The sequence below is a fragment of the Vicia villosa genome, linkage group LG1, assembly GCF_029867415.1.
Source record: "Vicia villosa cultivar HV-30 ecotype Madison, WI linkage group LG1, Vvil1.0, whole genome shotgun sequence".
Classification (NCBI taxonomy): domain Eukaryota; kingdom Viridiplantae; phylum Streptophyta; class Magnoliopsida; order Fabales; family Fabaceae; genus Vicia; species Vicia villosa.
The window spans coordinates 6974754-6992569 of record NC_081180.1 but is presented as its reverse complement, the minus strand read 5'-3'; the positions used below and the strand labels follow the sequence as shown (position 1 = coordinate 6992569).

Below are 17816 nucleotides of genomic sequence, written 5' to 3'. Positions count from 1 at the left end.
ACTTTAAAGAGTTTGTTGTTGGGTTCTCTGAAGAGAAGAGATGGAGGCACCGCTATTTTCCAACTTAGAAGAACAGGTTTCTTTTGTTTCAAACACTCACCACCACTATCTCCATTCTTTCTTCACATCACTCTGCTGCATTTTAATCCTTTTTGCTGCATCTTTCTTTCTCTTTGCTGCATCATATATTATTATCAATCTTGATTCTCTTTGTTTCTTAGGTTTCTTGCTTTGCATGTGCTTTTTGTTCATCTACATTTTGTCCCTAAATAGTTTTTTTCTTCATATTTTTATGCAGGATGATGATTCTTTCTTTAACTATCTCAGCAGTCTTTCTCCTTTAAAGACATTGAACTCACTTCCCATGGATTATCCTCTTTTCACATCACCCGATGTGACTTTTTTTGAGGATTCCACATTCTTCGATTCTAGGGATAATCTTTTGGATACATCAAACTCTCAAGTTTCGTGCGAGAATGTAAATAAAATTTATTCACATGAAAAAGTGCCTACTTATTCTACTCATTTATCTCATGATTCAACTGAGTCATCTAGTCAAGAAGCTGTGCAATATGGTTCTTGTAGCCCAGAAGATCATCCACTAATCTCAAAGGATGATGTTAACTACCTTCTTGGAATACTTGGCATGCTAGAACCAAATGGTACCAATGTACAAGACCATTCTGTCAAAGATTCAATTGAGGCAAACACTCAATTGCCAGATTGTGATTACAGTAGCTTAATTACTACAACACAATCTTGTATTCCTTTACCACAATCTAACACTAATTATAAAATGCATACTGTTGATCCACTTGCTTCTACTTCAATACATGAGTCTGAAAATAATCCTTATGAACCAATACCTGCCACTTACAGAAATCAAACATGGAACTATCTTGCCAATTTCCCTTTAATGGATAGCAATCCAATTCAGACAGGGAATGATGAGGTTAGAAATTTGATGCATTTTGTCTATTATCAGTTCTTTTGCGGTTTATATATGTTCATTTCTTTCTAGATGTGTCAGTGTGTTAAACAAATCAATCACTGTAAAGATATTTTGTTTTTGTATATAGCTTGTTCACATTAGACGCAGTATACATATGGGTTTTCTGGATTATGACAAGACCAGTTATACTTCAAACATCACTTCCTGTTCTTCAAAATCTGGTGAGAAGAATGCTAGTAATGAAAATGGTTTTGGAATTCCAGCCTCAGATCATTACAGATGGAATCCTGAACTGCCGAGCTGCAATTCTTCCTTGCATCTTTCTGAAAGCCACCTATCGCAGCTCTCCGCGTCAATGGAAAATCATTTGGGGCCATCTGATAATGAAGTTCAGTCTACAAAAGATTTCACTAAGTTTTTAGTTCACATTACGGGTGAAGATTTCTGTGGTAGTACCCTCAAAATGGAGAGTAAACAGTTGGATCCTCCAAACATGAAAAGGAAGAGAAAAGGTCAGATTGATCTAGGTGCTTCTTGTTCAAAACATGAGAAGGAAGAGGAAAGTGCTGATTTCTGTCAGAGTACCCTCAGAAAGAAGAGGAAAATGTAGTCGTCAATTATCTTCATTCCATTATTAAGTTAGTTTTTATCTTTCTTCAATAGTCTAACACCAAAGTTTGATTTCGCAGCCACAAATCAGGTCACTGTCAATGTAAAAAAGCAAGCTGCCTGAGGAAATATTGTGAATGTTTTAAGGTTTTGTTTCTCCACTGTGACATATATATCATACCATGTTGTAAACATTTAGTTTCATTTATAATATGAATTACAATGGTTGTTGGTTTTGTTTTGAAGGGTGGTGTTGGTTGCTCGCTAAGTTGTAAGTGTCAAGGATGCAAGAATATATATGGTAGAAACGATACGGAGGCGGAAACAAAATCAGAGCTTGAAGAAACAGAAGCATTACATATTTTCAGGTATGATGATATGCTAATTTTTGGTGTTTGATGAGATGATAAATTTGATGTTCGTTATTGATCCTTGCATGTGACAGACCATTGGAAAGATGTAGTGCTAAATTGTTTGGCAGCCAAAATAAAGAGTTCGTGGAATCAATTGCTACTGGATCAGTCTATTCATATGAAAATATACAATGAAGCCACATGCAGTTACAACTTTAACAGAATGATATTTTGTATAGACTTAAAAGCAGTTCATACTCATAACAGTTTCCACAATTTAACTGGAAATCCACAAGGAAAGATATATAAATGCACTTTACTAGAGCTAAAATTTTTTGTCGCAAGTTGGCTGAAATTATGTGTAACTAGAAATTGACAGGGTATAATTTATATATATTGGAATGAGTTATAATAGAAGTATATGATTTAAAGTATTGACTCAAGTTTACCCAACCTTGAGGTATTATATTTATCTTCTATTAATATTATTAGTTTTCCTAAATTCTTAACACAAGTTCAAAATCTAGTTGACTTAGATCTCACTTATAACAAAATTCAAGAGAAAGTTCTGAAATGGTTTCGTGAGAAGCTCTTACCCACATGGATGGAAATTCAACATATTGATCTTAGTTTCAACAAGTTGCAAAGAGATCTTCCAATTCCACCCTATGGAATTCACTTAGTCTTACTCTCAACAACAACTTCACAGGAGACATTGCTTTGTCATTGTGCAATGCAAGTTCTATGAATGTCCTCAGTTTGGCTCCCAACAAATTAACAGGCATGATTCCACAATGCTTGGGAACATTTCCTTCTCTTTCTGTATTGGATAACCCCAGTTTAGCAACATAGTCAGTGAACCATTGATACCATACACGAGGTGCTTGCTTAAGACCGACCATAAAGAGACTTCTTAAGTAGACACACATGACTTAGACATTGTAATACTGAGTATCATGTGAACAGTGACTAGTTTGAAGACGAAGATGAATGTTTTACAACAATTGACATTAAATTGTTGATTTGCACTGTTGCCCATAATAAGAGTTTTTTATCACTCAAAGGAGCCATCAAATTTCTTTTTTATGTTTGAAAATTCACAAACTTTGAATAACATTATCACTCTAAATTCATTCTAAGTTGTTCTAAGACTTAAGGAACCTTTCCAAAAGGTGAGTCAAAACTTTCAATCAACATTTTAAATCTAGCTTTACAGACATCAAACCAATGACCATTAGATGGTGGGTGTGTGTTTAGGAAAATCTTCTTACTAGAAAAAGTGTTGGAAGTCATCTTTCTCCTAAGACGATTAGTCTGTAAATAGGAGTTAGACTCTAATACTACTTATTGGACATGCGACTCCATACACAGAAGAGAAGAGAAGAGAAGGTGAATTATGGAGGTTTGAAAAACTTTGATTAAAATTAAAATCATTTGGAAAATTAGAGTTTGAAAATATTTTATAAAACAAACAAGTAAATATGCAGCGGAATAAGAAGATAGACGGAAAACCAAAGAAAAGACAATAAAGTAAAGACATAACAGAGAGGGAAACACGAGAGATTTATAGAAGTTTATCCTAAATTGACCTACTATTGTCCTTAAGAATCATTATTGAAAGTATCCAATAAATTCGAGAGCTTTTAGAAGGATGTGCCAACGAACCTTCTTATTGCAAGAAAATGAAATTTCATCAAATAAGATATTAACAAATTGTTATTTTGTCATCCCTTCTAACAAAGATTTATTGTATCTATAATGCAGTGGTATGAATTCCATTCTTTTACATATTTACCACCATATTCCTTTTTCAACAATTTACTCTATTCCACTCCATTTAATTCTGTCATTGTATTTAATTTATAATATCCATAGATAGCCTAAAGATAACTGCTGTTCCAAGGTGTCAACCAATATATGAATTCAATAAATAGAAATAGATATCAATTATTGAAATTATTAAGCAAATTGACACAAATAATCACTATTGCTAGTATAGCTAAATAAATAAATGTGCACAAGATTCCAAAAGAAAATAAAGTCAAAATCCCATAATGTAAGGTTGTAGCTAGCAACCATCTAGAGAGAAACTAGCAGCGTGAGGAAAAGAACATATAAGTATTAAAGAATGATGTAAGCATACATAAGTATAAAGAAGCATTATTAGTGTTTGGTTTTAAATTAGAATGGAACATGACTTGACGACAGGCGGTCCTAGTGCAGTTATCCTGTCCCAGACATGGGCTTGAAAAGTTGAAGAAAGGATGATATTATGATCTTTAGGTTTTGCTTTAAAGGTAATGTAAAAAGTAGTAAGAGGAATACGCTGGCTCACTGCTTTGACAATGTCTTGAAACACGTAAATTAAACCCTGATTGTCATGATTGTAGTTATCCAGAGCAAGTTTGGAGAGGTGAATGAAACGTGGGCGCCATCCTTCTGTAATGGTAATGGGTCTTGGGAAGTTACTCAAACGTAAATTCGCCAAAGGTGGAACAGGAATAGCATCGTAGGGACTTATGTTACGACTCCTCTCCCAATACTCATTCACGGCCTTTTCACTATCCTCTTCTTGTTTTATCACTGCTTTATTCTTGTACACAAATCTATCACATGAAAAATAACATGGACATGGATCTTCTTCGTACTTTTCTTTTAGATATTCAATTGGTTTCGATTCCCAATCCAAGTCTGACTCAGTTTCCGATCCTGATTCATCTTCATCTGATTCCGACACTGACTCGTCTTCTTCTGATTTCGGCAGTTTCTCTTGTTGTTCAGATTCGCATTTCAGCGGCTTCTCTTGTTCGTTACCCATCGGCATTAGGTCAGAAGGATTGAATAACAATTATCTGGTTTTGATAGGAGAGACTAAAAACCTCTTCACTGTATATAACCAAACAAACTTGACCGTTTTTGTTTGGACGGATCTTGCTATGTTTATTAAACCTAGATACATAAATTGATATATTTTCACTCTTTTCTACTCATAATCTCTTTCATTTCATTTAAAAAAAAAGAGAATTGTTCAATGCAACCATGATTTTCTTACACACCGCATGAAATTTCAATTATGTCTGCTATTTTATAGATGCACATTCGAAAACACATTTTTTTTAAAAAATTAGTCACCTTGCATAGGTACATTTACGAAAGTATAATAAACTAGTATAAATGGGGATAAAATACAAATAAGTTCAGTTCAACGATTGTTCCGTAGGTGTTTCTACGGAATGGTTTAGCGCCACATTATTCCGTAGATGCATCTACGGAAGTATCTGAGATAGTTTGAACCAATTTGATCACTCTCCCTTTGTTACATTTCTTCATCAACACTCACTCTCCACAACCTAAAAGTCATAATTCATGTCGCGGTACAAAACTTGCGATGATGGGATTACGGTCCGAGATATTTTTTGGATTCATTTGGATTCAATAAAGTTGTTCAACACTTTCCCGACAGTGCTCCTTCTCGATTCTACCTACAAGACCAACAAATATAGACTTCAATTATTTGAGATGGTCGGTGTTACATCCTCCGAAAAGACGTACACCGATGGTTTTTGTAAGAAAAATAGAGGGTGATGGAAGGTGGTGGAGAAGAGAAGGATAGAAATTCCAAAATAATAAAGATTGTTTTTATTTTTATTTTTAAGGAAGATGATATGTTGTTTTTTCATATATTTCATTAAGTTGAAAATACTACAAATATATAGAACCAAGCAATGAACTTACTTGTTGTAGTCATTTTGCTTGTTATGTCACTTTGCTTGTCATGTCACTTTACTTGTCTTGTTTTTTATAATAATTAGATTCTTGCTTGTCAAGATAGTAAAGTAGACCAAATCTAATGATGTCTACTATTTAGTCTACTATTTAGAATAGTGTTGTTTTGGATTTTACTTCCACTACAACAAGTAAGTTCATTGCTTGGTTCTATACATTTGTAGTATTTTCAACTTAATGATATATATGAAAAAACAACATATCATCTTCCTTAAAAATAAAAATAAAAACAATCTTTATTATTTTGGAATTTCTATCCTTCTCTTCTCCACCACCTTCCATCACCCTCTATTTTTCTTACATGGTATCTAGAGCTTCATTGATCTTAACGGGTCTGTGAGGAAAGAAAACCAACTTGATAAAAATTCACAAAAACCTTTAAACACCATAAATGGCTTCCAACACTAGTTCTTTACCTCCACCTCCTATGTTTGTAGGAGAAAACTATCATTTGTGGGCTGCAAAAATGAAAGCTTATTTGAGAGCTCAAAGTTTATGGGATGTTGTGGAAAATGGAAGCAACCCACCACCTCTCCCAAATAACCCAACAGTTGCTCAAATAAAAAATCACAATGAGGAAGTGGCAAAAGAAGGAAGAGCACTAGCCATAATACATGCAGCACTAAATGATGATATATTTATCAAGATCTTGAATCTTGAGACTGCAAAAGAAGCTTGGGACAAGTTGAAGGAGGAGTTCCAAGGGAGTGAAAGAACAAAGAAGATGCAAGTGTTGAACTTAAGAAGGGAGTTTGAAGCACTAAAAATGAAAGAAACTGAAACTGTTAGAGAATTTTCTGACAGAATTTCGAAGGTTGTTTCACAAATCAGATTGCTAGGAGAGGAACTTAGTGATCAAAGAGTTGTGGAAAAAATTTTGGTGTGTCTTCCAGAGAGGTTTGAAGCAAAAATATCCTCTCTAGAAGAAACTAAGGACTTTTCTCAAATCACACTCGCAGAGCTTGTTAATGCTTTGCAAGCTACTGAGCAGAGAAGATCTTTAAGGATGGAAGAAAATGTTGAAGGTGCTTTTGTGGCCAACACCAAAGGCAAAAACCAAAGCTACAATAGTTTTGGAAAAAAGCCTTTTGGTGAGAAAAAAGGAAAAGGAAAAAGGGAGGAAATCAACAACAAAGGAGAGAGTTGGAAAAAGAAGTTTCCACTTTGTCAACATTGCAAAAAAGATACTCATTTAGAGAAGTATTGTTGGTACAGGCCAGGAGTTAAATGTAGAGCTTGCAATCAACTTGGTCAGGTGGAGAAGGTTTGCAAAAACAAAGCAAACCAGCTGGGACAACAAGCCCAAGTTGTTGAACACCACCAACAAGAGGATCAATTATTCATGGCTTCTTGCTATTTAGTCAATAGTAGCAAAGAAACATGGCTAATAGATAGTGGGTGCACCAATCACATGACTCATAATGTTGGCATTTTTAAGGAACTTGATAAGTCCTTCTACTCTAAAGTTACTATAGGCAATGGAGAACATGTTGATGTCAAAGGAAAAGGTGTCATAGCTGTTGAAACTCCCTCTGGTATCAAATACATTTCAGATGTTTTATTTGTACCTGAAATAAATCAAAGTCTTTTAAGTGTGGGACAAATGATGGAAAAGAACTATTCATTGCATTTCAAAGACATGAGATGCACTATTATAGATCCTTCTGGATCTAAGTTAATGACTGTTGAAATGAGAGGTAAAAGTTTTCCAGTAGAGTGGAAGCAAACAACCATGCATGCATTTCCAAGTATTGTTCGTGATTCCTCCTTGTGGCATAAAAGGTTGGGTCACTTTAGTTACTCAACCTTAAAACAAATGAGTTCTCATGATTTGGTTGAAAATTTACCAGTCATTGATGATGTTGTTGACATTTGTGATGTATGTCAATATGGAAAACAAAGTAGATTATCATTCCCTGCTGCGTCAACCTGGAGGGCTTCTGAAAAGTTACAGCTCATACACACTGATGTGTGTGGTCCGATGCCAACGACATCTCTAAATGGCAACAAGTATTTTCTGCTATTTATTGATGATTTTACAAGGATGAGTTGGGTATTTTTTCTAAGGCAGAAGTCAGAAGTGTTTGCTACATTTCAGAGTTTCAAACTTATGGTTGAAAAAGAGGTTGATTGTCAAATTAAAAAGCTCAGATCTGATAATGGTACTGAGTATACAGCAGGAGAATTTAAAACTTTTTGTGAGCAAGCTGGAATCCAACATCAATTTACTGTTCCTTACACTCCTCAACAAAATGGAGTGAGTGAAAGGAAGAACAGGACAATCATGGAGATGTCTCGATGTTTGCTTTTTGAGAAAGATATTCCTAAAACCTTTTGGGCGGAGGCTGTCAACACATCAGTGTACTTACTGAATTTGTTGCCTACCAAAGCCTTGAAGGGAAAAACACCCTTTGAAGCATGGTATAAAAGAAAGCCGTCTGTTCAACATTTAAAGATATTTGGATGTGTCTGCTACGTTCATGTTCCAAATGTGAAAAGAGATAAATTGGAAACAAAGTCTGTGATCGGTATATTTTTGGGGTACAGTAGTAGCTCCAAAGCGTATCGAATTTATAATTTGGAGACCAAGAGAATTCTGGTTAGCAGAGATGTAAAATTTGATGAGTTCTCTAAATGGAATTGGGAGAAAAGTCAAGCTGAAGGTTCAAGTAAGGTATTGTCTATGGAAGATAGTTTGGAGAATCAAAATTCAGAAGATGAAGAAGAAAGTTATGATATTGATGCGGATTTTCCAACCCGAGGTACTAGAACCTTGGATGATATCTATGCCAGGTGCAATATAGCTACATTAGAGCCTACCCGATATGCTGAAGCTGCTAATATTGAGGGATGGAAGGTTGCCATGCAGGAGGAGATGAAGATGATAGAGAAAAATCAAACATGGAAGCTTGTAGACAAACCAAAAAATCAAAAGATTATTGGTGTTAAGTGGGTTTATAGAACCAAACTCAATCCTGATGGATCTATAAATAAGCTTAAGGCCAGATTGGTGGTAAAAGGTTATTTTCAACAACACGGTGTTGATTTTTCAGACACTTTTGCACCTGTTGCAAGACATGATACAATTAGGTTGTTGGTTGCCTTAGCAGCAAAATTGGGATGGAAAATTTATCATTTTGATGTTAAATCAGCTTTTTTAAATGGATTGCTTGATGAAGACATTTATGTCGACCAGCCTGAAGGTTTTATGGTTGGAGGAAGTGAAAATAAAGTTTACAAGCTTCACAAAGCCCTCTATGGCTTAAAACAAGCACCAAGAGCATGGTATAGCAGAATTGATGGTTATCTTTTGCAAAAAGGTTTTAAAAGAAGTGAAAATGAGGCTACTCTGTATGTGAAGAGGTCAAAGAATGAACTCCAACTAATAGTGTCATTGTATGTCGATGATCTGTTGGTTATAGGGAATAAATCCAATTCTCTAAGTCAATTCAAGCAAGATATGGAGAATGAATTTGAGATGACAGATTTGGGTGAAATGAAATATTTTCTTGGAATGGAGATCTTTCAGTCAAGTGCTGGAATCTTTATTTCTCAAAAGAAATATGCTTTGGAGGTATTAAAGAAGTTTAATATGGATAAATGCAAGTCTGTTCCCACACCTCTTATTGTGAATGAAAAATTATCAAAGGATGATGGTGATAATAGTGCAGATGCTTCTATTTATAGAAGTATAATTGGAAGTTTGTTGTATCTTTCAGCAACCAGGCCTGATATAATGTTTGCTGCTAGCTTACTTTCCAGGTTCATGCATTCTCCAAGTCAAGTTCATCTTGGTGCAGCTAAGAGAGTTTTGAGGTACATAAAAGGTACATCTGACTATGGTTTGTGTTTTTTGAAAAATGAGAGTGGAGAGCTCCAAGGATATGCAGATAGTGACTGGGCTGGAAGTGTAGATGATGTAAAAAGTACCTCTGGTTATGTTTTCTCATTTGGTAGTGCTGTGTTCTCATGGAATTCAAAGAAACAAGAAGTTGTCGCCCAATCGTCAACAGAAGCGGAGTATATTTCTGCAGCAGCAGCAGCAGCAAATCAAACTATTTGGCTAAGGAAGATTTTAACAGATGTGGAACAATTTCAAAACAACGCTACTGTCATATGGGTGGATAACAAATCTGCTATAGCCATAGCTAAGAATCCAGTCCAGCATGGAAGAACCAAACACATCAAGGTTAAATATCATGCTATTAGAGAAGCTGAAAAGTCAAAAGAAATCAGTTTGGAGCATTGCAGTTCAGAAAATCAGATTGCAGATATAATGACCAAAGCTCTTTCCAAGGGAAAGTTTGAAGAATTGAGATCAATGCTTGGAGTATTCAAGAAAAATATCAAGGAGGAGTGTTAGAAATTGATATTTTTCTAACATATTACTTTTCTTGTTATGTCACATTACTTGTTTAGTCATTTTGCTTGTTATGTCACTTTGCTTGTCATGTCACTTTACTTGTCTTGTTTTTTATAATAATTAGATTCTTGCTTGTCAAGATAGTAAAGTAGACCAAATCTAATGATGTCTACTATTTAGTCTACTATTTAGAATAGTGTTGTTTTGGATTTTACTTCCACTACAACAAGTAAGTTCATTGCTTGGTTCTATATATTTGTAGTATTTTCAACTTAATGATATATATGAAAAAACAACATATCATCTTCCTTAAAAATAAAAATAAAAACAATCTTTATTATTTTGGAATTTCTATCCTTCTCTTCTCCACCACCTTCCATCACCCTCTATTTTTCTTACAGTTTTGCTTTTTTGGAGTGTGAAAAAGAGGATAATTTTAGGTGGGCATTGAAGGTGTGTCGGTCTCTTTTGAAGCAACAAGTCAAGATGCCTAAGGTGATTGTTACGGATCGCGATACCGCTTTGATGAATGCGGTTGCAAAGATATTTCCTTCTCCTAATGCATTACTTTGTCAATATCACATATCATGTAATGTGAGAAGTAAGGTGAAACCCGCTGTGGGGACGAACTAAGTAAAGATTGAAGGTGGGAAACTGGTGAAGTCCGGAGTGGTTGTTAACCAAATAATGGATGCATGGGATCGTATTGCCAGTTCTTCGACAAAATAATTATACGCCGATCCTGTATTGCAATTTCGGAAAGTATAAGAAAAGTATCCCGATTTATTGAAATTTGTTGAAAGCACCATTCTTGACAAGGTGAAGGAGAAGTTTGTTTGTGCATGGACTGATAATGTCCGACACCTTGAGAATACAACCACCAATAGAACTGAGTCGGCACATGCTACTTTGAAAAATTGGTTGGGTAATAGCAAAGGTGATTTGTGCCGAGATCGGGACACCGTAAATCTCATGATTAAAAACCGGGTTAAATATGTCTGGGGTCCTTATAAATATGCGACCCTACAATTTTGGTCCCTCTAAAAATTTTCTTTGAATAATGGTCCTCACAAACTTTTTCATCCGCAATTTTGGTCCCTACCGTCAAGTTTCATTGACAGAAGCTGACGTGGCACAAATTACGGAGATTTTAAACTTCCTCTAAACTAATCAAAAAAAAATAAAAAAATTGGTATACACCTCCAATTCTGTTCCAGAAACAATATATTTCCTCAATTAAATTTACATGGATGTATGAGAATGAAAAATTCATAGCCATGGAAACTTTTCAATTCCAATTTAGTTTATGTAATGTATTATTATATATAGTATTGGTTCAAAACATAGTCGAAATTGAAATTTGTAAATAAATTAATTAAAAAAAATTATATATAATAATATTGAAGATCAAAACATAGTCGAAATTGAAAATTTTAAATAAAATTATATCTTAAAAATAATTTTTATGAACAGTTATATGAAATAGTTTCAAATTTAAGTGTGTGTTTTTTTTTTATTTTAAATTTTGATATCCCAAAAGAAATTTCAACATGAAATATCTAAGATAGCATGTTAACAATAACTATTCACACAAAATTTGCATTTGAAATTTTTATGAAAAATTACACAAAATTATATTACACTATATCAATCATTTTTTTTTAAATAAAAACAAACGGACCTTACAAGCATTTCATACACATTAGGGTCTGTTTGGTTCAAATGAGGGGGAAGGATTTTAATGGAAGAAACAGGAGGGGAGGAGGGATTTAAAAAAAAAATTATATATATGTTTGGTTCAAACGAAGGGAGGAGAAAAGAGGGATTTTGGTTAAACATATGTTTGGTTTAAAAGGGGAGGGGAGAGTTTTTTTATAATAATAATTTATATTTTTATCTTTATGATTTTATATAAGTGATATGATATTCAAAAGGGAAAATTCCATATATAAATTTTTGGAAATAATATCTGTAATTTTGAGTGATTAAAAATTTATAACTTATCACATAACGTTAAAAAAATTGAGTACAATTGATACATATTATAACTCTCGACACAAAATAATCTATGTGTTGATAATAACTTTTGAATACATAAAATAACTTATATATATATATATATATATATATATATATATATATATATATATATATATATATATATATATATATATATATATATATATATATATATATATATATATATATGGGTTTAATGGATATGCACTGACAGTGTAAAATAGTTTTACACTGTCATCCAATAAACAACCACCAATTTGCCATGTCATTAAATTTTTTCAAAAATAAAAGAGTGTTTTAATTAGATACATGGTTGTGATTGGTTGACAGTGTAAAACTATTTTACACTGTCAGTGCATCACCCATTTTCTCTCTATATATATAAAGATAAATTTTTTATCAAAGGTAATAGCACATGGATTATGCGAAAAATCATGGAAGAGAGGGACTATATTTCTTACATTGCAACTGAATGGAACTCATTGCTTGCTCAAGGGAAATTTTATATGAAACTTGTTTATGATAACACGAAGATAGGTGCTATTGTAAGTTGTTATAAGCTGTTGATGTCTAATTGTGCTAGGCCTACGGCGAAAATTATTTTCTGGCTAACTTGTCACAATAGGTTGGCAACAAAATGCAGATTGGTGAGATTGGGAATGTTGAATGACAGTAATTGTATTTTCTGTAGCAAAGAAGAAACCATTCAACACCTCTTCTTTGAGTGTGATGAGATACAGAAGATTTGGTGTAGTATCCCTCATTGGATTCAAGTGCATCATTCCCCAAAGAGATGAGGAGCTTAGTTGGATTATTAGTCATGGCAAAAGCAAAGGCTGGAAGGCTGCCTTGCTCAGGTTGGCAGCATCAGAGACTATATATGGAGCTTTGACTTTTCGTAACACTATATGCTTTGGAAAGAAGAGTGATAGATCTTCCATTATTGAAAACATTATTGCAAAAATTGTTTTTAGAGGATCGCATAGTTCAATTCTAAAGCCTCATTGTTAGATTAATGTTGATATAGGCTTTTGTTTTCTCTTGATTCTTGGTTGGATGGGTCCTAGCGATCGTCGTGTACTCATTTATTTTTTGGATAATCAAAGTTATTTCTTCCAACTTTTTTTTAACAAAAATAAAAAATTGCAGTGATTATAATTTTTATTAAATAGAAATAATAATTTGAAGGTAAAGAATAATTATAATAAATTGATAGAAATAATAGAGAAAACTCACAAAAAAAAAAAGAAGTAGGAATACGGGAAAAAATAATTTTGAAATAATAAAATAAAATTGGGGATATTTCAGTGGATATATTAAAATATTAAGGGTTAAATGGCTTTCACCCCTGCAATAGTAGTGAGATTTGATTTGCCCCCTTTTAAAAAAAAAATTGATTTACTCCCTGTAATATTTGGGCACCCCCCTAAGCGTGTAAAAACGGGGGGTATTTTTCTCTTAAGGGGCAAAAGACTTACAATTTTAATATTATAGGGGGTAATCCAATTTTTTTTTAAAAGGGGGTAAATCAAATCTCGCTACTTTTGCAGGGGGTGAAAGCCATTTAACCCAAATATTAAATATCAACGGACACATTCTCTCTCCTCCACTCCAAATCCACCGATTCTAAGGGCGTGTTTGGTTCGAGGTAGAGCGAGGGGAGGGGAAATAATATTTATAATGAAATGTGTTTGGTTCAATTTTTAGGAAGAGAGAGGAGGGGAACAAAATCCCTCCAAATGACACTTTTTGCATCCCCAAATCGAAGAGATTCAGAGGGAAAGGGAAGAAACCCGAGTTTTAACATTTAATAAATTTATATCCAACATATCCTCAATTTTATTTTATTATTTTAAAATTATTTCTTTTATATTTCGACTTTTCTTTTTTTGTGATTTTTTCTCTAATGCTTACTTCAAACTTATTATAATTATTCTTCACATTCAAATTGTTTTTTATTTTTTTTCTCTCTTTCTTGAATCTTTCAGAAAATCATTTGGAGGGAATCATACCTAAAGGTGACCAATTTGATACGTTTGGAAATGATTCCTATATATGAGGGAAATGCAATGCCAGCTTCAAATCATTACAAAGGCATAAAAAATGAAATGACGTTTTCTGGAAGGAAACCTCAACTGCCGAGCTGCACTTCTTCTTTGCATCTTTCTGAAAGCCACCTATTGCAGGTCCCCGCATCAATGGAAAATTTAGTTAGTAATAGTATGTTCATACAATATGATCACATACTATCTCATTTGAAAAAAAAGTTAATTAAGGTTTAGTTGGTTGAAAATGTGGCAGTTGTTTTGTGGAACAGATTAATGAATCAGTTAATTAGAATTACAATTTTTATCATAGGATAAGATTTTCACTGACTCAATCAAGGAAATAATAAAGGAAGGAATTAGGAAGTATGCCTTGTCCTTTAATTTACTCGACTTATCAACTTATCTGGAATCAACTTCATTTGTCAAACAAACAAGTTGTTAAATTGCATTTTGTATGCATTTGCAAACAAGTCTTTGTTTTCCATCTTTTGGGTCAAACACGTCCGTCTTTCACAATCATACACTTCATTTTCTCTTTTCTCCTATTTTCCATCACAAATTAAAGTCATTCACTTATTTTCCTCCTTAGAAAAGACTAACAAAAAGTTTAAATACATAAATCTTGATATTACAATTCAAATATATTATAGTCAAAACTGTGTAAAATTTATATTCAAAGTGGAGCCTGCAAACTCGTCTTTGCTTTGAAAATATACAATGAAGCCACATGCATTAACTACTTTAACAGAATGATATTTTGTGTTATCTAATGGAACATAAAGAAAATAAACTTCAACAAACAACTAGAACAATTTTGTAACACTCTTTGTTTTTCTAATTTGATACTTGATATTTTTACAAAGCAACATGACATGCCTTTATATAGGCTTTTAAAAACTAATCCTTCAATGTTAAGTAATTAATGGCAATGGCGGTAATTTGTTGGCGGTGGTTAATTGGCGGTGCTAATTACCAGCTATATTCTAATCCTATTTCTTAATGGTTAAGTATTTTATAGGATTTCTAGCTAACACTTAATAATTAAGAAAAACTTAAAATAGGCTTCTAGTTACTACTTTAATATTCTAGGATTTTCTTGATTTAATTCTAACATTGCCTCCCTTAAATCAAGCTTGTATTATTCCAAGCATTTTCTTCAATTTGTAAAATAGCTCAATCTTCAGAGGTTTCGTAAATATGTCTGCAATTTGTTCTTCAGTGGGACAGTACTCGATCACCACTTCTTTCTCAACTATCAACTCTCTTATCTTATGAAACCGAATATCAATATGCTTGGACCGTCCATGGAAAACCGGATTCTTACTCAGTGCAATTGCCGACTTATTGTCACAATATATCTTTGTAGGATTATTCTGTTTCTGATGCATCACTTCTAAAATTCTTCTCATCCATACTGTTTGAGTAGCACAACTGGTTGCTGCAATATATTCAGCTTCAGCGGTAGAAAGCGCAACAACTGGTTGTTTCTTTGAAGACCATGAAATTGCACCTGTGCCCAAATGAAATGCATACCCTGACGTGCTTTTTCTTGTTTCTATATCTCCAACCCAATCACTATCTGTGTATCCAACAAGTTCCACATCATTATTACTAGCATAAAAAATACCTTCGGTTAGAGTACCTTTGATATAACGAAGAATCCTCTTTGCTCCTTGTAAATGGCTAACACATGGTTCTTCCATGAATCTGCTGAGCAATCCAACTCCATATACTATATCTGGTCTTGTTGCAGTCAGATATCTCAGACTTCCAATCAAACTTTTATATTGGGTTGAGTCTACCCTCTTTCCATCATTTTCTCTTGTCAGCTTTAACTTTTCTTCAACGGGTGTGTAAACTGGCTTTGAATGCTCCATCTTGAACTTCTTCAAAATATCACTTGCATACTTCTTTTGAGATATGAAAATTCCATCAACTTGTCGGACGACCTCAATGCCAAGGAAATAGGACATTAGGCCCAAATCTGTCATTTCAAAATGTTGAATCATAGCCTCCCTGAATTTTGTAATCATCTCTGAATTATTTCCAGTGAAAATCAAGTCATCAACATATAGGCACACAATAAGGACATCACCAGGATCAATGTATTTGATATATAGCGTGTGCTCGTGAGGATATCTCTGAAAACCATTCTTCACAAAATAAGAATCAATCTTGTTATACCAAGCTCTTGGCGCCTGCTTCAAACCATATAATGCTTTCTTCAATCTATAGACTTTATCCTCATTTCCTTTGACCAAATATCCTGCTGGCTGCTCAACATACGCTTCTTCTTCCAAATTTCCATTAAGAAATGCAGACTTAACATCCATTTGATGTATTTTCCAACTATTTTGAGCTGATATTGAAATAAGCATTCTAATTGTATCTAACCTTGCAACAGGAGCAAATACCTCAAAGTAATCAATACCTGGCTTTTGCTTGTATCCTTTTGCCACCAACCTTGCTTTATACCGATCAATCTCACCATTGGGTTTGTACTTTGTCTTGTACACCCACTTCACTCCTATAGCTTTCTTGTCTGCTGGTAACTCTATCAGCTCCCATGTTTGATTCTTCTCAATTGCATTGATTTCTTCATTCATGGCTTTTCTCCAATTTTCATCATCAGCTGCTTCTTCAAAACTAAATGGCTCACAATCTGCAAATAAAGCAATAATCTCCTCATCAGATGGGTCATTATCATTGCCCAAAACACAATCTTGCAATCTAGCTGGTAATCTACGCGGCCTTTGTTGTCTGTTGGATGTTTCTGGCTCATCAGGTGCTGTATGTTGTCTGTTGGATGTCTCTGGCTCATCAGGTGTTAAATTATATTCATTCACCTCTTCGTAATCATTTGAAGTCACTATTGGATCTGTTTGTGACTTTGAGGACCAATCCCACATTCCTCCTTCATCAAAAGTCACATCTCGACTAATAATCACTTTCTTTGTCTCTGGATTGTAAAGCTTATAGGCCTTTGAGTTTGAACTATAACCAACAAAGATACATCTTTCTCCTTTGTCATCTAACTTTTTTCTCAATTGATCTGGTACATGAGCATATGCAATACATCCAAAAACTCTAAGGTGTCGGATTGATGGCCTTCTTCCACTCCAAGCTTCTTCGGGAGTCTTTTGTTGAACACTTTTTGTTGGACACCTGTTTAAAATATAAACTGCAGTAGCAACAACTTCTGCCCAAAATTCCTTAGGCATCTGTTTAGCCTTCAACATGCATCTCACCATATCCATGATCGTTCTATTCTTTCTTTCAGCAACTCCATTTTAGTTGAGGTGTGTACCTTGTTGTTAATTGATGCTCAATACCATGTTGCTCAAAGAAACTTGTACCAGCGAGGTATTCTTGGCCTCTGTCTGTTTTCAATGCTTTGATTTTACAACCACTTTGTTTTTCTACAAATGCTTTGAATGTCTTGAAGGCATCACATGCTTCTGATTTTTGTTTCAAGAAATGCACCCAAGTCTTTCTACTAAAATCATCAATAAAAGTAATAAAGTACTTACAGCCACCAGGTGTTGGTATTTCCACTGAACACAAATCTGAATGAATTATCTCCAGTAGCTTCTTCGCTCGCCAAGACATTCCAGTTGGAAATGAATCTCTATGCTTCTTTCCAATCTGACAAGTCTCACATACTCCATTTGGAATATTCACAACAG

General features: G+C 34.0%; 2 protein-coding genes across 2 annotated transcripts; both read left to right on the top strand.

Moving 5' to 3' along the window:
* The first annotated feature begins 6 nt into the window (after nt 1-6).
* Nucleotides 7-1021, top strand: LOC131622900 (uncharacterized). Its single transcript, XM_058894191.1, has 2 exons — nt 7-76; nt 299-1021. Exons 1-2 carry the CDS (start codon nt 41-43, stop codon nt 1019-1021), a joined length of 759 nt encoding a protein of 252 aa, XP_058750174.1. The 5' UTR covers nt 7-40.
* Nucleotides 1022-1044: 23 nt separating this feature from the next.
* On the top strand, nt 1045-2315 carry LOC131600331 (uncharacterized). The gene is made up of 4 exons (XM_058872514.1): nt 1045-1558; nt 1642-1708; nt 1808-1929; nt 2007-2315. Exons 1-4 carry the CDS (start codon nt 1107-1109, stop codon nt 2107-2109), a joined length of 744 nt encoding a protein of 247 aa, XP_058728497.1. The 5' UTR covers nt 1045-1106; the 3' UTR covers nt 2110-2315.
* The last annotated feature ends 15501 nt before the right edge of the window (nt 2316-17816 follow it).

What these genes read in the sequence shown, in the direction of transcription:
- LOC131622900 (XM_058894191.1), top strand. Translation starts at nt 41, where the DNA reads ATGGAGGCACCGCTATTTTCCAACTTAGAAGAACAG. An exon ending in TTTCCAACTTAGAAGAACAG is followed by an intron (nt 77 to 298) that starts GTTTCTTTTGTT and finishes ATTTTTATGCAG; the next exon opens with GATGATGATTCTTTCTTTAA.
- LOC131600331 (XM_058872514.1), top strand. Translation starts at nt 1,107, where the DNA reads ATGGGTTTTCTGGATTATGACAAGACCAGTTATACTTCAAACATCACT. An exon ending in CTCAGAAAGAAGAGGAAAAT is followed by an intron (nt 1,559 to 1,641) that starts GTAGTCGTCAAT and finishes TTGATTTCGCAG; the next exon opens with CCACAAATCAGGTCACTGTC. An exon ending in GAAGCATTACATATTTTCAG is followed by an intron (nt 1,930 to 2,006) that starts GTATGATGATAT and finishes TGCATGTGACAG; the next exon opens with ACCATTGGAAAGATGTAGTG.